The following is a 19,291-nucleotide window of genomic DNA, read 5'->3' on the forward strand; positions in this document are numbered from 1 at the left end:
AAGAAGAGAGGGAAAAAATGAAGAAAAGAAAGGGTGAAATGTGACGTTCAGAGATTTTTCTTCCTAAGCATATGTCTTGTGATGCCTTTTCCGGTTACTTCGTGTGGGAAAATCACGCATTTACATTACACTGTTTTCTATTGCAGGTGCTCACCAAGACCGGGGTTCGATTCCAGCAAAAGACAGCTTTTTGTAATATTTATATTTGAATTAAATAAACACATTTTTGGATGCATACTGTTCCAGTGTTAATAAAATACACATATGTAATTAGTTTGTTGTGTTTTTGATATTCTTTCATGAAAAATAAAATTACCAATATTGTTATTATTTACTAGTTGTTATATATTTGATCTAATCAAGCATTTGTTTTAGGTTACATTCACACAAGACTTTTGCAAATCTGTATTTGAAAGATGCAACCCATTTGCTGAAAAATGTTTGTCACATTAATAAGAAAATGTACAAATTATTTTTTTATTGTTGCAGTGTTATATGAAAGTAAAAAGGTCAACAAAACAAATTTTTGTAATATTTATATTTAAATGAAATAATATATTTTTTAATGTATACTGTTCCAGTTCTAATAAAATACACATAAATAGTTTGTTGTGTTTTTTGATGTTCTTTAAAGAAAAATACAATTATCAATGGAACGGTGTTATTATTATATTATTATAAACAAAGATGCGACCCATTACTGAATAACCAATATGCTGAAAAAGGTCTATCACAAGATCAAGAAATGTACAAATGATCTTTTAATATACAAATGTTTTATTGCTGCAGTGTTATATGAAAGTAAAAAAGTCAAAATGCAATCACTTTGCCAATTTGTTTTTATTTTGCAATTATGCAAACAGAACAGTAATGAATGTTAAATAAAATAAAATGTTAAACAAATTTTCAAACATAAAAGGTCAATAAAATGTTAAATAACAACTTTAAAATATTAAATGTACAATTGTAAAAATCAATAAATAGGTTTTCAAAAACAAGAAAGAAAATGTTAAATAAAGTTTAAAAATATTTCACGCTATATACAATAATATATATATATATACATATTAAAAAAAAGATAAATTATTTAGAAATGGTTCGCCGCATTTCCTCTAACCACACCTCCTTGCAAACTGTCTCAGTCTGTGGGCAATACACCCTGCCCCTGTACTGGCTATGTCCCGTTGCACTGGTTTTGTATTGCCCACATTTTTTGCACGTGTTTGCCTCTACAGTTCTCCTGTAGGGTCTCTTAGGCATGGTTTCTGGTGTAGCAGGCTGTGAGCTGGTTCCCCGCACCACTGTAGGCTGTAACAGTGGCTGGATCATTGGCATTCCTTGTACCATTTGAACACCTTGGACCATTGGGATTCCCTGGACCATTTGGACTCCCTGGTACATTGGCACCTGAAACACTGGCACACCGTGGAACCCTGGTGCTGCTGGTATCATAATATTTGGTACCATCTGCAGTGATGGTCCAGGGGCTGATGGTGTCACCAACATCTGGCTCTGCGCTGGTGCCTTGGGTCTGAGAGGGGGTCGCCCAACAGAAGTCTGCCTCTGCTTTGCCTGACCTGCTGTGCTCTCTGGCAGCTTAAACTGGTGCTGTTCCCCTGGTTGTTCTGGCTCAGTCCGTAAGCGTTTAGCAACCTGGAGAGGCTCCTGAGCAACATGGAGGGGCTGAGGCAACTGAATACCCTGAAGCAGCACAGACAGTTCCTGCTTTTTCTGTCTGTTGTTGTACCACTGAATCAGGGTGTTCTGGTTAACCTCCACCAGCTGGATTGACGTCCCTCCCATCACCAAGCCGTTGCCCAGTACAAGCTGCCTTATCCTGCGATAGTCTTGCAGGATCAGAGACCATCTCGACAGGGCTCCTTTGCCTTTTCTTTTGGGGCTTGGGTGAGCATTGCAAAGTCTGATGAAGATGGTCTCCACCAGACGGCAACAGTCAGGCCACTGAGCAGCTATGCCACTTGCACCCAGCACACATCTGATGGTGCTCTCTACCCCTGGGTTCTGAGTGGGCCTCTTTGGGACTCTGAAGCGTCCACTCAGCAGTCTCTTTTGGTAACGAGCTGCTTTCACCACCCCTTTCTTGTCCTGGTCATCCAGGTTCTGCCAAAGAGCAATTATTGTGTTGGCTTCCTGGTTGGTCAGGCTGAGGGTTGTGTGACCCCGGAGTTCCACCAGATATTCTGCCAGCCTGTCCACATGCTGATAACCCGGGACATTTTGGTAGTCAACAGCCTATTAAAAATACAAACACACAAACAAAGAAATTACTACATGACATCTATTTGATGGAAAATTCTGTTATTTTCCTGTTTATCACAAAAAAGCTCTTTTGACCCAATATGTATAGATCAAAGCACTATAGAAATAAATCTGACTTGATGCATATTTCCTGCTTACTTATGACTTTAGGCTTTACGTTTACATTTAGAATATGTAGAAAGTCTGGATTTAAAGCAATGGATGTTAATTCATCACTGTTTGAAATATTATACTTGATTTGAAAGAAATACAAAGGAGTGGTATTTACCATCTCTCCATCATCATCATCATCATCATCGTCGTCGTCATCATCCTGACCAGCATCCTCTGGCTCTGAGGGGAAAGGAGAGACAGCAGTCCCTGAAGGTCCAGCTGATGAATGAGACTGTGTGAGGCCATGTGTGGGGTCAGGGAGCAGTGAAGGGGATGTGGAGCCCAGTGCAGATATGTCACTGCTGGTGACCAGGGTGGGAGAACCCAGTGTGAGTGTGGAGGATGGTGACAGAACAGCTTCCGGATCAGTAATGGTGTGATCCTCGCTGATGTCACAGAAGCCCTCATCTTCATCTCGCTCCTCCACACTGAGGTCCTCAATGAGCTCTGCGGTCTGCTCAGAGTCTGGATTCATGTCCTGCAGTGACTGGCCAGTCTGCTGGAACAGGTACTGCACTCCAATGAGCTCACCTGAAACAAACACAATAAACAAGCAGAAATTAAATGTTGTGTATGATATTTGATAAATTAGGCTTTTGTAGTAGCTCATATAGTGTGATATTGTAAGAATAGAGCTGATAACATTTTTTTATTCAGAGGTGCAAAACCTTTAATTGTGGATGGCAAAACATAATGCAATACAGTGATGATTGAGAGACGTACAAATACATTTTCCTCAAAAGCCTGATCATATTTGATATTTACATGTAACATGATTTTTACTCTGCACTTAAGCCCTCATGTTTGCCATTAGTCTTTGTCTAGAATGGGTTAGGGTTAGCCCTTGTGTCTAGCCCTTGTGTCTAGCCCTTGTGTCTAGCCCTTGTGTCTAGCCCTTGTGTCTAGCCCTTGTGTCTAGCCCTTCTCTAGCCCTTGTGTCTAGCCCTTGTGTCTAGCCCTTGTGTCTAGCCCTTGTGTCTAGCCCTTCTCTAGCCCTTGTGTCTAGCCCTTCTCTAGCCCTTGTGTTTAGCCCTTGTGTCTAGCCCTTGTGTCTAGCCCTTGTGTCTAGCCCTTCTCTAGCCCTTGTGTTTAGCCCTTGTGTCTAGCCCTTGTGTCTAGCCCTTGTGTCTAGCCCTTGTGTCTAGCCCTTCTCTAGCCCTTGTGTCTAGCCCTTGTGTCTAGCCCTTGTGTCTAGCCCTTCTCTAGCCCTTGTGTCTAGCCCTTGTGTCTAGCCCTTGTGTCTAGCCCTTGTGTCTAGCCCTTCTCTAGCCCTTGTGTCTAGCCCTTCTCTAGCCCTTGTGTTTAGCCCTTGTGTCTAGCCCTTGTGTCTAGCCCTTCTCTAGCCCTTGTGTCTAGCCCTTGTGTCTAGCCCTTGTGTCTAGCCCTTGTGTCTAGCCCTTATGTCTAGCCCTTATGTCTAGCCCTTATCTCTAGCCCTCAGTCTTTGTCTAGCATTGAATGTAACGTTTTGAACTGCCGTGCTGTTGGAGAGTTTTGTTTAGCCAACGTCAAGTCAACGTCAGTTTCTTGTATTGCCAAGTTTTTTTTAATGTTTTGGATATTTTGATTAAACTGAACTTGGGTTCAGCAAACTTGCTGTCAGTGGACTAACAGGCCTTTAGAAATTTGCATAAGAAATATGATACGGTAGACTATAGAGTTATATCTAATATATTGACTGAGATTACACAGAAATTGCAAAATCATGAACAATAACAAATTCTCTCACCGGTGTAACGTGCAGGGGAACAAAATGTGGGGACCACTTTCCTGCCAAACAGCTTTTCGTAGTTGGTGTTTACACAGTGAACAAGTTCTCCTGTGTAACTACGCAAAGCTGATGGCTCCATTGACAGGGAAGCAGCCTCCCGGTCCTGGTTCCACCGGTGTAGACCCTCCAGCAGATAAATCTGAAAGTTCAGACTGTTCGCACTGGTTCCTGTAAATAGACACAAGCATATGGCGGGTTTTTAAGAAACACAGACACTTAATGAGCTTTCTTTACACATGCACATTGTATGTGACAAAGACATACCTGGGATGAACCGGTTCAGATGTAAATGAAAGGACTCGAGAGAAGTAGAGCCCCTTGCACATCTGTATGTCTTCAGAAGCATGCCTCCCTTGGTTAAGCTCCCCGTCTCTGTATAGAGCACAACACCAGGGGGATCTTGAATGCATTTAACATGCTTCTTCTGGACATTCCAGATGTGCTCCATCCTTTCTCTGTCCAGGAGAGGAACACCCAGGGAGTCATTGCCCCTGCTGCTCAGGAGCTCTGTAAGCAGTCGCTCAAGGAGAAGGATGGTAGTCTCCTCTCCATGGGTCCTCCTCCGGCAATGAAGGGCCAGCTCTCCCCTGGTGAGATGCTTGTGGACATCTTCATCTGTCAGCGCAGGCCAACCCTGGGATATCAGCTGCTCTCTCTTTGCCACGCGAAGCTCAGAAACATCAGCCGCATCCCACTCAAAAATGCATGCTGACAGCCGTGACATGAAGATGGGATACAGTTGATGGGCATCAGTTGTACACCCCAAGGCAATCCTGCGCATAAAATGCCAGATGTCCAAGCGTATCAGGAGATCTGGCCAACCTCTGAATCTAGTTTTGAGCTTGGTCTCGCCCACCTCAGTGCAACAGCCACAGTCCACGTACAATACAGCAGGTGGGTCCACACCAGCCTTCTGGTACCGTTTCACCAGACCATCCACCATAATGTCCAGTCCTGCTCCTTCCTGGGCTGTAAGCACACTTATGAGCACCTGACCAAACTCGTTGCCAACAGAGGTAAGCCAGAGTCCCGTTCCTCTTGCCGTCCCAGCCAGCTTCTTGGTGATCTGTAATATACATGATATGAAGCATGCTGTAAATGTAATGAAACTGCAGACTGCCATGCTTTGATATAGTAAAAAACAACATAAATTAACAAAAATCCACCACTAACCTTTTTAGTGGAATCCATCTTCAAGATAGAGCCATAGGTGGATGTAATCCTTGCATGGATTTCATCCAGCCTTGTCAGGATGTCTTGGCTGTAGACTGTAAGCAGCCACTTACAGCTTGGCACCACTGTAGGCTCTGGGGGTTCCTGAAATTTTACTGGCAACACCCCGGGTCCATTGAGGAAGTCCACACATTGCGTGGTGTACCGGGCCAACCGCTGGAGCCACTCCTCGCTGTGGTTCTCTCGCAGTTGTTTTATGACCCGGGTGGGACTGTTGCCAAGGCCACGTTCACGGAGAAGCCGAATGACCCTCATATCACAGGCATACCTTAGGAAAAGCAAAATCCACACATTTATATATTTTACATATTTGTTTTGTAAAGTATTTGCTAATAAATGTGATGATGGACTATCAACTGGATGTGGAATGAAAGTGTACTCACTTCCGTGTGAGGATGACCCGAAACTCAGATCGATGGCCCAGATCCAACTGTTGAAGGACAGTCTGACTCCAAGACACATGCGAGGCTTTACACTTGGCACAGATGAGGGTTTCTGTGACCATGTTGTACATCCTGTCGATGTCCAGAACCTGCCGTGCCCTTTTGTGCAGACCGCCTCCTGTCAGCTGGTGCTGTCCACAGGCAGGATTGGGACAGAGAACCTTGACCCTCCACAGCTTGTATGGCATCCACAGCAACAGAGCATGGCAAAAAAATCTGTCTGGAGCTGGAGCCTGATTGTATGTAAGTGCTGGCTGTGGTGGGTAATACCAGAGCTGTAGGTTTTCACGAAGCTCTGGTTTCCCCTTGGGTCCCGATTTAAAAAGTCTGCTGGCAATCCACCTGTGATCTTCCTGTGGCAAGGTCTCCGACCACAAACGATGCAGTCGAACTCCAGATGGAGCTTGCAGCAATGCTCCAGAAGGAGCAGTCTGTGAAAGAAAAATACCAAACATTTAGTTTAGCAAGGTCATTTGTTCAATAAGCACTTTATTTTTCCAAAACTACCCTCACATAAAACAGTGATTATTGCTACATCAAAACTTTAAAATAAAATATAATTTTGTATTAATCACTACTGTCATCCAAAAAGAAATGAATATTCTTAAAGCCAGGAAAGATTATCCTCTGTAATTTTACAAACAACATCTCTTTATTTAAAATATTTTAAACATCTGATTATGTAAATAATAATGTAAATATTTCTTTAAATTTAATATCAAGTTGATCCTTTGGGGAGCCAAGTCCTAACATTATGAGTTTACTTGGTTATTGTTTATTCAGCTTGAAAGTGTTTTAGGAAGCTACTGGAGTGGATGTCAACTACTTACTTTACCGTACATTAATAGAAAAAAATGTATACATATGTTCCAAACATTTTTTTAAACTGTGTCAGCTGCTAACGCTATTTTGTGTTAAGTTACAGTTAATATGCCAATTCAATTACTTTTATAAACCAATAGAATTTTTAAATTACTTACAGAGACAATACTGCACGACTCTGTAGGACTGGTCACATCTGCAGTGGTTCTGGGGACAGAGGCTGGAACTCCAGGGTCTTGTGTCTGTACAATTATAATAAATATGATGTGAAATATAAGTGAAATATAATAGATGTTGTATATATAACAAGAGAAACAGTCAAACATAACTGTCCGATAATTTTAACTCATCCTAGATGAAATTATACAATACTATAATCGTATTTAAAAAAAAAGAATATTGAAGATTAATATAGTCAAAAACAGTAATACTGGGACATATTATTGCATTTTAAAATCGCGGCTTATTTGAATCTATTTTCAAATGTATTTAATGCATCTTCTTGAATAAAAGTATCAATTTCTTTAAAAACCCCTCACCAACTTTTAAACAGTAGTGTACTGTAGTCGGCTTTGGCTTTTGGCTTGTTCAGTTAGGGACACTTAATATTCAACTATATTACCAATCTGCCCGCATTGACACTATATGATAATTGAAATATAGTATTGTTCATTACGTTGAGATTTCCTGAAATACAAAATATGTTTCTAAAAAGTGTACAGGATTGGAGTGTGTCTTTATAGAATGCAATGTGGATTATGCCAGTACTTACAGAGACAGTGGTGCTTGTTATAGGATCACCGGACACTGCTGGGCTGGGCTGGTCAACAACCTGAGATGGTTTCCTAGCCATACTTAGATTGGGCTTTGCTGCAGCAATGTGGGACCCACCAAATCTTGGCTTGGTAAACTAAAATAGGGAAAAACAATTTCAATGAAAAGATTAAATTTAAATTATATATTAAATTATATAATTGCTGCAACAAATATATAATGACATATTTGGCAAATGAGAAAAAAAATCTATTGTTCCTATATTTTATTGTGTTAATTAAAGGAACTGCTTTCTTGCTGTATAGTTAAATACAATATGCATACTGTTTTCTGTAAAATGGTGTCCCTTAAGTGGTTCATGCTGTATGTTTGCTGAATAACTGAGAAAAAGCTGGACAATGGTATAAAAGTAATTTTTTTGTGTGTGTATTACCACCCTCTTGGTTAAGAGAGCAACCTAGATGAACCTCTTAATTGGTTATTACACTTGTAATGGCCACAAAGTAGATGCTAAATGGCTGAATTTATAATATGTGTATAATTAATGGTGCATAAGTGGAATGTTACCAGAGAAATTAATGGGACAATCTCTGAGGAAACAATTATTAATAATAGAGTTCCACAGAGAAGTGTCTTAGGCCCCCTTTTATTTCTGTTATACATGAATGACATGCAAGCTGTTTGTGACTCTAATTTGTTTTTATATGCTGGTAGGTGTGAAAAACATACCAGCCAAAACTCAGCTTTTTACTTTCTGTACTTCATTATATTTCAACTTAATTGTTATACTTTAAAACGTAAAAATTTGAAAAATGTTATTACCCTTGACAAACTTGGTATAATCCTAGATGTCACAGATGGAGTAGTCTTGGGCTGGAGCCGAGGCTGAGGCTGAGGCTGACTCTGCTGTGCTGGCCCAGTAGCGGAAGGCTGTTGTTCCACAACCCTTGGTGCTAGTCCAGTAGAGACAGTGGCCTGTTTAAGACAACCACAAAAATACATACAATAATTTTTTAATGATGAAAAATGTTTAGTAAATTAATACTGTATATATATATATATATATATATATATATATATATATATATATATATATATATAATAAAAATAAATTTAAAAAATAAATAAATAAATACTTGCAACATCTTCACATTGTTACCTTTTGAGTGTGAAAACCACACATGCACTTTGGGACTGCTCCAAGTAAAGTTGTCTGGCCGCGAGACTGCATCGGACATTTTTCAATCTGTAAAAATTGACATGTAATACACAATACATGCATTTCTAACTAAACTGGAATGGCAAATTGATTTACTGTCATTTTCCAGGAAGTGTCATATTTATTTTTATATAAATTATTTTTTGTCATATGTTCTTTGAAGGGGAGACACAAAAATGTAAAATTAGAGAAAAAGTGAATGAGTTTGTTTCCCCCATTAAAAGAACAAGAGAGGTACAAGAGAGGAACATTTAATTTCACACCTTCAAACCATCCCCCAACATCCCTGCCCCCTCTCTCTCAAATCTCCAAATCTCCTCCCAGACCAAAAAAGTCTTCCATGTATTTTTTTTATAGTATGAAATAAATCTCAAATACCTGCAACATTATTTACATAAATATATATATATAAATAAATAATATTGATACCTGGTTTACATTAGTGTAAACCATAAGTAACAGTGCATTGTTCTAATGAATGAGATCAGGTACATGTTTGTACTGAACTCTAATTTGTTGTTCTAATGAAAGAGATCAGGTACATGTTTGTACTGAACTCTAAGTTGTTGCTCTGTTATGCAAATACATTAAACAAACGATTCTAATGTTCAATTATGCAAGTCAACAAACACTTAAGTCGTTTATTTCATGAAAAGGTCACAAAAACTAAGCACACACTCACCCTTTGATACATCTCATACCACTTTTTCTGTCGAGGAGCTGGCCTGTTACCCTCAGTTGATGGCCAAACTCCTGTGCTGGCAAACTTTTTTAGACGAATTATCCATTCATTTTCCGACATGGCTTTATGGGATTTTTTTCCAGACATTTTTTTTGACCTAGGTTAAATCGTTTTGGACAAAACTACCCTTAATAAAATTGTTTCTTTACAAAATAAACTCAACACAACATATTCAAATGTGTAATTTGGTTTCTTACCTGTTCGCGGTGTATTTTTTGTATAAAAAATATACTTTATCCGATGACCTGATCTCCGTAAAAATGATGCTGACCTCCGTGCCAGTGATGCTCCTCTACTGAACTTTTTTTGAACTCTGACACGCCCCCCGAGAACTTTGTCATTACTTCGTGCCACCTTCGGCTCAGCTCGGAAACTTGATTGACAGCTTGACTAGCCTCCTGACACCAACTAGCGGTGACAAGCGTAAACACGCTCGCAACATTTCCTTGAACTCTGATTGGTCAAATGTCGAAAATGTCAAGAAAATGTTAAGAATGGCGCTTTCTGATTGGTTGCAAATGTTATAGTGCTTCGCCGTGATTGGCTGTGGAGTTGAACATTCTTCAACATTTCCCTCAAATTGTCGGACTATCCTTCGGCAGCTGGACTGCTAATCCATTGTGCTCTGCACGCGTGGGTTCAAATCCCATCCTCGTCGATGGTTGTCTTTAGTGTTCGAGAGTGCAAGGCAAAGTTGTTTAAAGCACTTTGCTTTAACGTACTTACCACCGCTTTAACGTTTAACTACTTTAAAGTAATCATCCTAAACATAGCTGCAGAAAAACACCAGAGCCCAGTTTCATGCAGACGTGAGACGAGGTGGCCGAGTGGTTAAGGCGATGGACTGCTAATCCATTGTGCTCTGCACGCGTGGGTTCGAATCCCATCTTCGTCGTTTGATGTCTTTAGTATTCGAGAGTGCCAGGCAAAGTTGTTTGAAGCACTTTGCTTTAATGTACCTACCACCGCTTTAACGTTTAACCACTTTAAAGTAATCATCCTAAACATAGCTGCAGAAAAACACCAGAGCCCAGTTTCATGCAGACGTGTGACGAGGTGGCCGAGTGGTTAAGGCGATGGACTGCTAATCCATTGTGCTCTGCACGCGTGGGTTCGAATCCCATCCTCGTCGATGGTTGTCTTTAGTGTTCGAGAGTGCCAGGCAAAGTTTTTTAAAGCACTTTGCTTTAACGTACTTACCACCGCTTTAACGTTTAACTACTTTAAAGTAATCATCCTAAACATAGATGCAGAAAAACATCACATCCCAGTTTCATGCAGACACGTGACGAGGTGGCCGAGTGGTTAAGGCGATGGACTGCTAATCCATTGTGCTCTGCACGCGTGGGTTCGAATCCCATCCTCGTCGATGGTTGTCTTTAGTGTTCGAGAGTGCCAGGCAAAGTTTTTTAAAGCACTTTGCTTTAACGTACTTACCACCGCTTTAACGTTTAACTACTTTAAAGTAATCATCCTAAACATAGATGCAGAAAAACATCACATCCCAGTTTCATGCAGACACGTGACGAGGTGGCCGAGTGGTTAAGGCAATGGACTGCTAATCCATTGTGCTCTGCACGCGTGGGTTCGAATCCCATCCTCGTCGTTTGATGTCTTTTGTGTTCGAGAGTGCCAGGCAAAGTTGTTTGAAGCACTTTGCTTTAATGTACCTACCACCGCTTTAACGTTTAACCACTTTAACGTAATCATCCTAAACATAGCTGCAGAAAAACACCACATTCCAATTTCAAGCAGACGCATGACGAGGTGGCCGAGTGGTTAAGGCGATGGACTGCTAATCCATTGTGCTCTGCACACGTGGGTTCAAATCCCATCCTCGTCGATGGTTGTCTTTAGTGTTCGAGAGTGCAAGGCAAAGTTGTTTAAAGCACTTTGCTTTAACGTACTTACCACCGCTTTAACGTTTAACTACTTTAAAGTAATCATCCTAAACATAGCTGCAGAAAAACACCAGAGCCCAGTTTCATGCAGACGTGAGACGAGGTGGCCGAGTGGTTAAGGCGATGGACTGCTAATCCATTGTGCTCTGCACGCGTGGGTTCGAATCCCATCTTCGTCGTTTGATGTCTTTAGTGTTCGAGAGTGCCAGGCAGAGTTGTTTGAAGCACTTTGCTTTAATGTACCTACCACCGCTTTAACGTTTAACCACTTTAAAGTAATCATCCTAAACATAGCTGCAGAAAAACACCAGAGCCCAGTTTCATGCAGACGTGTGACGAGGTGGCCGAGTGGTTAAGGCGATGGACTGCTAATCCATTGTGCTCTGCACGCGTGGGTTCGAATCCCATCCTAGTCAATTGTTGTCTTTAGTGTTCGAGAGTGCCAGGCAAAGTTGTTTAAAGCACTTTGCTTTAACGTACTTACCACCGCTTTAACGTTTAACCACTTTAAAGTAATCATCCTAAACATAGCTGCAGAAAAACACCAGAGCCCAGTTTCATGCAGACGTGTGACGAGGTGGCCGAGTGGTTAAGGCGATGGACTGCTAATCCATTGTTCTCTGCACGCGTGGGTTCGAATCCCATCCTCGTCGATGGTTGTCTTTAGTGTTCGAGAGTGCCAGGCAAAGTTTTTTAAAGCACTTTGCTTTAACGTACTTACCACCGCTTTAACGTTTAACTACTTTAAAGTAATCATCCTAAACATAGATGCAGAAAAACATCACATCCCAGTTTCATGCAGACACGTGACGAGGTGGCCGAGTGGTTAAGGCGATGGACTGCTAATCCATTGTGCTCTGCACGCGTGGGTTCGAATACCATCTTCGTCGTTTGATGTCTTTAGTGTTCGAGAGTGCCAGGCAAAGTTGTTTGAAGCACTTTGCTTTAATGTACCTACCACCGCTTTAACGTTTAACCACTTTAAAGTAATCATCCTAAACATAGCTGCAGAAAAACACCAGAGCCCAGTTTCATGCAGACGTGTGACGAGGTGGCCGAGTGGTTAAGGCGATGCACTGCTAATCCATTGTGCTCTGCACGCGTGGGTTCGAATCCCATCCTCTTCGATGGTTGTCTTTAGTGTTCTAGAGTGCCAGGCAAAGTTGTTTAAAGCACTTTGCTTTAACGTACTTACCACCGCTTTAACGTTTAACCACTTTAAAGTAATCATCCTAAACATAGCTGCAGAAAAACACCAGAGCCCAGTTTCATGCAGACGTGTGACGAGGTGGCCGAGTGGTTAAGGCGATGGACTGCTAATCCATTGTGCTCTGCACGCGTGGGTTCGAATCTCATCCTCGTCGATGGTTGTCTTTAGTGTTCGAGAGTGCCAGGCAAAGTTTTTTAAAGCACTTTGCTTTAACGTACTTACCACCGCTTTAACGTTTAACTACTTTAAAGTAATCATCCTAAACATAGATGCAGAAAAACATCACATCCCAGTTTCATGCAGACACGTGACGAGGTGGCCGAGTGGTTAAGGCGATGGACTGCTAATCCATTGTGCTCTGCACGCGTGGGTTCGAATCCCATCCTCGTCGTTTGATGTCTTTAGTGTTCGAGAGTGCCAGGCAAAGTTGTTTGAAGCACTTTGCTTTAATGTACCTACCACCGCTTTAACGTTTAACCACTTTAACGTAATCATCCTAAACATAGCTGCAGAAAAACACCACATTCCAATTCCAAGCAGACGCATGACGAGGTGGCCGAGTGGTTAAGGCGATGGACTGCTAATCCATTGTGCTCTGCACACGTGGGTTCAAATCCCATCCTCGTCGATGGTTGTCTTTAGTGTTCGAGAGTGCAAGGCAAAGCTGTTTAAAGCACTTTGCTTTAACGTACTTACCACCGCTTTAACGTTTAACTACTTTAAAGTAATCATCCTAAACATAGCTGCAGAAAAACACCAGAGCCCAGTTTCATGCAGACGTGAGACGAGGTGGCCGAGTGGTTAAGGCGATGGACTGCTAATCCATTGTGCTCTGCACGCGTGGGTTCGAATCCCATCTTCGTCGTTTGATGTCTTTAGTGTTCGAGAGTGCCAGGCAAAGTTGTTTGAAGCACTTTGCTTTAATGTACCTACCACCGCTTTAACGTTTAACCACTTTAAAGTAATCATCCTAAACATAGCTGCAGAAAAACACCAGAGCCCAGTTTCATGCAGACGTGTGACGAGGTGGCCGAGTGGTTAAGGCGATGGACTGCTAATCCATTGTGCTCTGCACGCGTGGGTTCGAATCCCATCCTCGTCGATTGTTGTCTTTAGTGTTCGAGAGTGCCAGGCAAAGTTGTTTAAAGCACTTTGCTTTAACGTACTTACCACCGCTTTAACGTTTAACCACTTTAAAGTAATCATCCTAAACATAGCTGCAGAAAAACACCAGAGCCCAGTTTCATGCAGACGTGTGACGAGGTGGCCGAGTGGTTAAGGCGATGGACTGCTAATCCATTGTGCTCTGCACGTGTGGGTTTGAATCCCATCCTCGTCGATGGTTGTCTTTAGTGTTCGAGAGTGCCAGGCAAAGTTTTTTAAAGCACTTTGCTTTAACGTACTTACCACCGCTTTAACGTTTAACTACTTTAAAGTAATCATCCTAAACATATATGCAGAAAAACATCACATCCCAGTTTCATGCAGACACGTGACGAGGTGGCCGAGTGGTTAAGGCGATGGACTGCTAATCCATTGTGCTCTGCACGCGTGGGTTCGAATCCCATCCTCGTCGTTTGATGTCTTTAGTGTTCGAGAGTGCCAGGCAAAGTTGTTTGAAGCACTTTGCTTTAATGTACCTACCACCGCTTTAACGTTTAACCACTTTAAAGTAATCATCCTAAACATAGCTGCAGAAAAACACCAGAGCCCAGTTTCATGCAGACGTGTGACGAGGTGGCCGAGTGGTTAAGGCGATGGACTGCTAATCCATTGTGCTCTGCACGCGTGGGTTCGAATCTCATCCTCGTCGATGGTTGTCTTTAGTGTTCGAGAGTGCCAGGCAAAGTTTTTTAAAGCACTTTGCTTTAACGTACTTACCACCGCTTTAACGTTTAACTACTTTAATGTAATCATCCTAAACATAGCTGCAGAAAAACACCCCATCCCAGTTTAATGCAGCCGCGTGACGAGGTGGCCGAGTGGTTAAGGCGATGGTTTGCTAATCCATTGTGCTCTGGACGCGTGGGTTTGAAACCCATCCTCAACGATGGTTGTCTTTAGTGTTCGAGAGTGCCAGGCAAAGTTTTTTAAAGCACTTTGCTTTAACGTACTTACCACCGCTTTAACGTTTAACTACTTTAAAGTAATCATCCTCAACATAGATGCAGAAAAAAATCACATCCCAGTTTCATGCAGACACGTGACGAGGTGGCCGAGTGGTTAAGGCGATGGACTGCTAATCCATTGTGCTCTGCACGCGTGGGTTCGAATCCCATCCTCGTCGTTTGATGTCTTTAGTGTTCGAGAGTGCCAGGCAAAGTTGTTTGAAGCACTTTGCTTTAATTTACCTACCACCGCTTTAACGTTTAACCACTTTAACGTAATCATCCTAAACATAGCTGTAGAAAAACACCCCATCCCATTTTAATTCAGCCGCGTGACGAGGTGGCTGAGTGGTTAAGGCGATGGACTGCTAATCCATGGTGCTCTGCACGCGTTGGTTCGAATCCCATCCTCGTCGATGGTTGTCTTTAGTGTTCGAGAGTGCAAGGCAAAGTTGTTTAAAGCACTTTGCTTTAACGTACTTACCACCGCTTTAACGTTTAACTACTTTAAAGTAATCATCCTAAACATAGATGCAGAAAAACATCACATCCCAGTTTCATGCAGACACGTGACGAGGTGGCCGAGTGGTTAAGGCGATGGACTGCTAATCCATTGTGCTCTGCACGCGTGGGTTCGAATCCCATCCTCGTCGTTTGATGTCTTTAGTGTTCGAGAGTGCCAGGCAAAGTTGTTTGAAGCACTTTGCTTTAATGTACCTACCACCGCTTTAACGTTTAACCACTTTAACGTAATCATCCTAAACATAGCTGCAGAAAAACACCACATTCCAATTCCAAGCAGACGCATGACGAGGTGGCCGAGTGGTTAAGGCGATGGACTGCTAATCCATTGTGCTCTGCACACGTGGGTTCAAATCCCATCCTCGTCGATGGTTGTCTTTAGTGTTCGAGAGTGCAAGGCAAAGCTGTTTAAAGCACTTTGCTTTAACGTACTTACCACCGCTTTAACGTTTAACTACTTTAAAGTAATCATCCTAAACATAGCTGCAGAAAAACACCAGAGCCCAGTTTCATGCAGACGTGAGACGAGGTGGCCGAGTGGTTAAGGCGATGGACTGCTAATCCATTGTGCTCTGCACGCGTGGGTTCGAATCCCATCTTCGTCGTTTGATGTCTTTAGTGTTCGAGAGTGCCAGGCAAAGTTGTTTGAAGCACTTTGCTTTAATGTACCTACCACCGCTTTAACGTTTAACCACTTTAAAGTAATCATCCTAAACATAGCTGCAGAAAAACACCAGAGCCCAGTTTCATGCAGACGTGTGACGAGGTGGCCGAGTGGTTAAGGCGATGGACTGCTAATCCATTGTGCTCTGCACGCGTGGGTTCGAATCCCATCCTCGTCGATTGTTGTCTTTAGTGTTCGAGAGTGCCAGGCAAAGTTGTTTAAAGCACTTTGCTTTAACGTACTTACCACCGCTTTAACGTTTAACCACTTTAAAGTAATCATCCTAAACATAGCTGCAGAAAAACACCAGAGCCCAGTTTCATGCAGACGTGTGACGAGGTGGCCGAGTGGTTAAGGCGATGGACTGCTAATCCATTGTGCTCTGCACGTGTGGGTTTGAATCCCATCCTCGTCGATGGTTGTCTTTAGTGTTCGAGAGTGCCAGGCAAAGTTTTTTAAAGCACTTTGCTTTAACGTACTTACCACCGCTTTAACGTTTAACTACTTTAAAGTAATCATCCTAAACATAGATGCAGAAAAACATCACATCCCAGTTTCATGCAGACACGTGACGAGGTGGCCGAGTGGTTAAGGCGATGGACTGCTAATCCATTGTGCTCTGCACGCGTGGGTTCGAATCCCATCCTCGTCGTTTGATGTCTTTAGTGTTCGAGAGTGCCAGGCAAAGTTGTTTGAAGCACTTTGCTTTAATGTACCTACCACCGCTTTAACGTTTAACCACTTTAAAGTAATCATCCTAAACATAGCTGCAGAAAAACACCAGAGCCCAGTTTCATGCAGACGTGTGACGAGGTGGCCGAGTGGTTAAGGCGATGGACTGCTAATCCATTGTGCTCTGCACGCGTGGGTTCGAATCTCATCCTCGTCGATGGTTGTCTTTAGTGTTCGAGAGTGCCAGGCAAAGTTTTTTAAAGCACTTTGCTTTAACGTACTTACCACCGCTTTAACGTTTAACTACTTTAATGTAATCATCCTAAACATAGCTGCAGAAAAACACCCCATCCCAGTTTAATGCAGCCGCGTGACGAGGTGGCCGAGTGGTTAAGGCGATGGTTTGCTAATCCATTGTGCTCTGGACGCGTGGGTTTGAAACCCATCCTCAACGATGGTTGTCTTTAGTGTTCGAGAGTGCCAGGCAAAGTTTTTTAAAGCACTTTGCTTTAACGTACTTACCACCGCTTTAACGTTTAACTACTTTAAAGTAATCATCCTCAACATAGATGCAGAAAAAAATCACATCCCAGTTTCATGCAGACACGTGACGAGGTGGCCGAGTGGTTAAGGCGATGGACTGCTAATCCATTGTGCTCTGCACGCGTGGGTTCGAATCCCATCCTCGTCGTTTGATGTCTTTAGTGTTCGAGAGTGCCAGGCAAAGTTGTTTGAAGCACTTTGCTTTAATTTACCTACCACCGCTTTAACGTTTAACCACTTTAACGTAATCATCCTAAACATAGCTGTAGAAAAACACCCCATCCCATTTTAATTCAGCCGCGTGACGAGGTGGCTGAGTGGTTAAGGCGATGGACTGCTAATCCATGGTGCTCTGCACGCGTTGGTTCGAATCCCATCCTCGTCGATGGTTGTCTTTAGTGTTCGAGAGTGCAAGGCAAAGTTGTTTAAAGCACTTTGCTGTAACGTACTTACCACCGCTTTAACGTTTAACTACTTTAAAGTAATCATCCTAAACATAGATGCAGAAAAACATCACATCCCAGTTTCATGCAGACACGTGACGAGGTGGCCGAGTGGTTAAGGCGATGGACTGCTAATCCATTGTGCTCTGCACGCGTGGGTTCGAATCCCATCCTCGTCGTTTGATGTCTTTAGTGTTCGAGAGTGCCAGGCAAAGTTGTTTGAAGCACTTTGCTTTAATGTACCTACCACCGCTTTAACGTTTAACCACTTTAACGTAATCATCCTAAACATAGCTGCAGAAAAACACCACATTCCAATTCCAAGCAGACGCATGACGAGGTGGCCGAGTGGTTAAGGCGATGGACTGCTAATCCATTGTGCTCTGCACACGTGGGTTCAAATCCCATCCTCGTCGATGGTTGTCTTTAGTGTTCGAGAGTGCAAGGCAAAGCTGTTTAAAGCACTTTGCTTTAACGTACTTACCACCGCTTTAACGTTTAACTACTTTAAAGTAATCATCCTAAACATAGCTGCAGAAAAACACCAGAGCCCAGATTCATGCAGACGTGAGACGAGGTGGCCGAGTGGTTAAGGCGATGGACTGCTAATCCATTGTGCTCTGCATGCGTGGGTTCGAATCCCATCTTCGTCGTTTGATGTCTTTAGTGTTCGAGAGTGCCAGGCAAAGTTGTTTGAAGCACTTTGCTTTAATGTACCTACCACCGCTTTAACGTTTAACCACTTTAAAGTAATCATCCTAAACATAGCTGCAGAAAAACACCAGAGCCCAGTTTCATGCAGACGTGTGACGAGGTGGCCGAGTGGTTAAGGCGATGGACTGCTAATCCATTGTGCTCTGCACGCGTGGGTTCGAATCCCATCCTCGTCGATTGTTGTCTTTAGTGTTCGAGAGTGCCAGGCAAAGTTGTTTAAAGCACTTTGCTTTAACGTACTTACCACCGCTTTAACGTTTAACCACTTTAAAGTAATCATCCTAAACATAGCTGCAGAAAAACACCAGAGCCCAGTTTCATGCAGACGTGTGACGAGGTGGCCGAGTGGTTAAGGCGATGGACTGCTAATCCATTGTGCTCTGCACGTGTGGGTTTGAATCCCATCCTCGTCGATGGTTGTCTTTAGTGTTCGAGAGTGCCAGGCAAAGTTTTTTAAAGCACTTTGCTTTAACGTACTTACCACCGCTTTAACGTTTAACTACTTTAAAGTAATCATCCTAAACATAGATGCAGAAAAACATCACATCCCAGTTTCATGCAGACACGTGACGAGGTGGCCGAGTGGTTAAGGCGATGGACTGCTAATCCATTGTGCTCTGCACGCGTGGGTTCGAATCCCATCCTCGTCGTTTGATGTCTTTAGTGTTCGAGAGTGCCAGGCAAAGTTGTTTGAAGCACTTTGCTTTAATGTACCTACCACCGCTTTAACGTTTAACCACTTTAAAGTAATCATCCTAAACATAGCTGCAGAAAAACACCAGAGCCCAGTTTCATGCAGACGTGTGACGAGGTGGCCGAGTGGTTAAGGCGATGGACTGCTAATCCATTGTGCTCTGCACGCGTGGGTTCGAATCTCATCCTCGTCGATGGTTGTCTTTAGTGTTCGAGAGTGCCAGGCAAAGTTTTTTAAAGCACTTTGCTTTAACGTACTTACCACCGCTTTAACGTTTAACTACTTTAATGTAATCATCCTAAACATAGCTGCAGAAAAACACCCCATCCCAGTTTAATGCAGCCGCGTGACGAGGTGGCCGAGTGGTTAAGGCGATGGTTTGC

At 42.6% G+C, this 19,291-nt stretch overlaps 1 protein-coding gene and 25 non-coding genes across 26 annotated transcripts; 25 read left to right on the forward strand and 1 right to left on the reverse strand.

Moving 5' to 3' along the window:
* Nucleotides 1-924: 924 nt before the first annotated feature.
* Nucleotides 925-10,017, reverse strand: LOC137068551 (uncharacterized). The gene is made up of 12 exons (XM_067437362.1): nucleotides 9,635-10,017; nucleotides 9,378-9,534; nucleotides 8,636-8,722; nucleotides 8,299-8,451; nucleotides 7,475-7,612; nucleotides 6,861-6,944; nucleotides 5,821-6,311; nucleotides 5,378-5,705; nucleotides 4,469-5,270; nucleotides 4,163-4,372; nucleotides 2,549-2,964; nucleotides 925-2,253 (listed from the first exon to the last, which is right to left on the reverse strand). The coding sequence occupies exons 2-12, from the start codon at nucleotides 9,522-9,524 to the stop codon at nucleotides 1,084-1,086; spliced, it is 4,026 nt and encodes a 1,341-aa protein (XP_067293463.1). The 5' UTR covers nucleotides 9,525-9,534; nucleotides 9,635-10,017; the 3' UTR covers nucleotides 925-1,083.
* Nucleotides 10,018-10,250: 233 nt separating this feature from the next.
* trnas-gcu (transfer RNA serine (anticodon GCU)) lies at nucleotides 10,251-10,332 on the forward strand. Its single transcript has one exon. It is a non-coding gene; the product is annotated as a tRNA-Ser (tRNA).
* Nucleotides 10,333-10,487: 155 nt separating this feature from the next.
* Nucleotides 10,488-10,569, forward strand: trnas-gcu (transfer RNA serine (anticodon GCU)). Its single transcript has one exon. It is a non-coding gene; the product is annotated as a tRNA-Ser (tRNA).
* A 155-nt stretch (nucleotides 10,570-10,724) lies between these two features.
* On the forward strand, nucleotides 10,725-10,806 carry trnas-gcu (transfer RNA serine (anticodon GCU)). The gene has a single exon. It is a non-coding gene; the product is annotated as a tRNA-Ser (tRNA).
* A 155-nt stretch (nucleotides 10,807-10,961) lies between these two features.
* On the forward strand, nucleotides 10,962-11,043 carry trnas-gcu (transfer RNA serine (anticodon GCU)). Its single transcript has one exon. It is a non-coding gene; the product is annotated as a tRNA-Ser (tRNA).
* Nucleotides 11,044-11,198: 155 nt separating this feature from the next.
* On the forward strand, nucleotides 11,199-11,280 carry trnas-gcu (transfer RNA serine (anticodon GCU)). The gene has a single exon. It is a non-coding gene; the product is annotated as a tRNA-Ser (tRNA).
* Nucleotides 11,281-11,435: 155 nt separating this feature from the next.
* trnas-gcu (transfer RNA serine (anticodon GCU)) lies at nucleotides 11,436-11,517 on the forward strand. The gene has a single exon. It is a non-coding gene; the product is annotated as a tRNA-Ser (tRNA).
* Nucleotides 11,518-11,672: 155 nt separating this feature from the next.
* On the forward strand, nucleotides 11,673-11,754 carry trnas-gcu (transfer RNA serine (anticodon GCU)). Its single transcript has one exon. It is a non-coding gene; the product is annotated as a tRNA-Ser (tRNA).
* A 155-nt stretch (nucleotides 11,755-11,909) lies between these two features.
* Nucleotides 11,910-11,991, forward strand: trnas-gcu (transfer RNA serine (anticodon GCU)). Its single transcript has one exon. It is a non-coding gene; the product is annotated as a tRNA-Ser (tRNA).
* An 866-nt stretch (nucleotides 11,992-12,857) lies between these two features.
* On the forward strand, nucleotides 12,858-12,939 carry trnas-gcu (transfer RNA serine (anticodon GCU)). The gene has a single exon. It is a non-coding gene; the product is annotated as a tRNA-Ser (tRNA).
* A 155-nt stretch (nucleotides 12,940-13,094) lies between these two features.
* trnas-gcu (transfer RNA serine (anticodon GCU)) lies at nucleotides 13,095-13,176 on the forward strand. The gene has a single exon. It is a non-coding gene; the product is annotated as a tRNA-Ser (tRNA).
* Nucleotides 13,177-13,331: 155 nt separating this feature from the next.
* Nucleotides 13,332-13,413, forward strand: trnas-gcu (transfer RNA serine (anticodon GCU)). Its single transcript has one exon. It is a non-coding gene; the product is annotated as a tRNA-Ser (tRNA).
* Nucleotides 13,414-13,568: 155 nt separating this feature from the next.
* Nucleotides 13,569-13,650, forward strand: trnas-gcu (transfer RNA serine (anticodon GCU)). The gene has a single exon. It is a non-coding gene; the product is annotated as a tRNA-Ser (tRNA).
* A 392-nt stretch (nucleotides 13,651-14,042) lies between these two features.
* On the forward strand, nucleotides 14,043-14,124 carry trnas-gcu (transfer RNA serine (anticodon GCU)). Its single transcript has one exon. It is a non-coding gene; the product is annotated as a tRNA-Ser (tRNA).
* Nucleotides 14,125-14,753: 629 nt separating this feature from the next.
* Nucleotides 14,754-14,835, forward strand: trnas-gcu (transfer RNA serine (anticodon GCU)). Its single transcript has one exon. It is a non-coding gene; the product is annotated as a tRNA-Ser (tRNA).
* A 392-nt stretch (nucleotides 14,836-15,227) lies between these two features.
* Nucleotides 15,228-15,309, forward strand: trnas-gcu (transfer RNA serine (anticodon GCU)). Its single transcript has one exon. It is a non-coding gene; the product is annotated as a tRNA-Ser (tRNA).
* Nucleotides 15,310-15,464: 155 nt separating this feature from the next.
* Nucleotides 15,465-15,546, forward strand: trnas-gcu (transfer RNA serine (anticodon GCU)). The gene has a single exon. It is a non-coding gene; the product is annotated as a tRNA-Ser (tRNA).
* Nucleotides 15,547-15,701: 155 nt separating this feature from the next.
* Nucleotides 15,702-15,783, forward strand: trnas-gcu (transfer RNA serine (anticodon GCU)). Its single transcript has one exon. It is a non-coding gene; the product is annotated as a tRNA-Ser (tRNA).
* Nucleotides 15,784-15,938: 155 nt separating this feature from the next.
* Nucleotides 15,939-16,020, forward strand: trnas-gcu (transfer RNA serine (anticodon GCU)). Its single transcript has one exon. It is a non-coding gene; the product is annotated as a tRNA-Ser (tRNA).
* A 392-nt stretch (nucleotides 16,021-16,412) lies between these two features.
* trnas-gcu (transfer RNA serine (anticodon GCU)) lies at nucleotides 16,413-16,494 on the forward strand. Its single transcript has one exon. It is a non-coding gene; the product is annotated as a tRNA-Ser (tRNA).
* Nucleotides 16,495-17,123: 629 nt separating this feature from the next.
* trnas-gcu (transfer RNA serine (anticodon GCU)) lies at nucleotides 17,124-17,205 on the forward strand. Its single transcript has one exon. It is a non-coding gene; the product is annotated as a tRNA-Ser (tRNA).
* A 392-nt stretch (nucleotides 17,206-17,597) lies between these two features.
* On the forward strand, nucleotides 17,598-17,679 carry trnas-gcu (transfer RNA serine (anticodon GCU)). Its single transcript has one exon. It is a non-coding gene; the product is annotated as a tRNA-Ser (tRNA).
* A 155-nt stretch (nucleotides 17,680-17,834) lies between these two features.
* On the forward strand, nucleotides 17,835-17,916 carry trnas-gcu (transfer RNA serine (anticodon GCU)). The gene has a single exon. It is a non-coding gene; the product is annotated as a tRNA-Ser (tRNA).
* A 155-nt stretch (nucleotides 17,917-18,071) lies between these two features.
* On the forward strand, nucleotides 18,072-18,153 carry trnas-gcu (transfer RNA serine (anticodon GCU)). Its single transcript has one exon. It is a non-coding gene; the product is annotated as a tRNA-Ser (tRNA).
* A 155-nt stretch (nucleotides 18,154-18,308) lies between these two features.
* trnas-gcu (transfer RNA serine (anticodon GCU)) lies at nucleotides 18,309-18,390 on the forward strand. The gene has a single exon. It is a non-coding gene; the product is annotated as a tRNA-Ser (tRNA).
* Nucleotides 18,391-18,782: 392 nt separating this feature from the next.
* On the forward strand, nucleotides 18,783-18,864 carry trnas-gcu (transfer RNA serine (anticodon GCU)). The gene has a single exon. It is a non-coding gene; the product is annotated as a tRNA-Ser (tRNA).
* The last annotated feature ends 427 nt before the right edge of the window (nucleotides 18,865-19,291 follow it).

This window comes from Pseudorasbora parva, unplaced genomic scaffold, assembly GCF_024679245.1.
Source record: "Pseudorasbora parva isolate DD20220531a unplaced genomic scaffold, ASM2467924v1 scaffold_92, whole genome shotgun sequence".
NCBI lineage: Eukaryota > Metazoa > Chordata > Actinopteri > Cypriniformes > Gobionidae > Pseudorasbora > Pseudorasbora parva.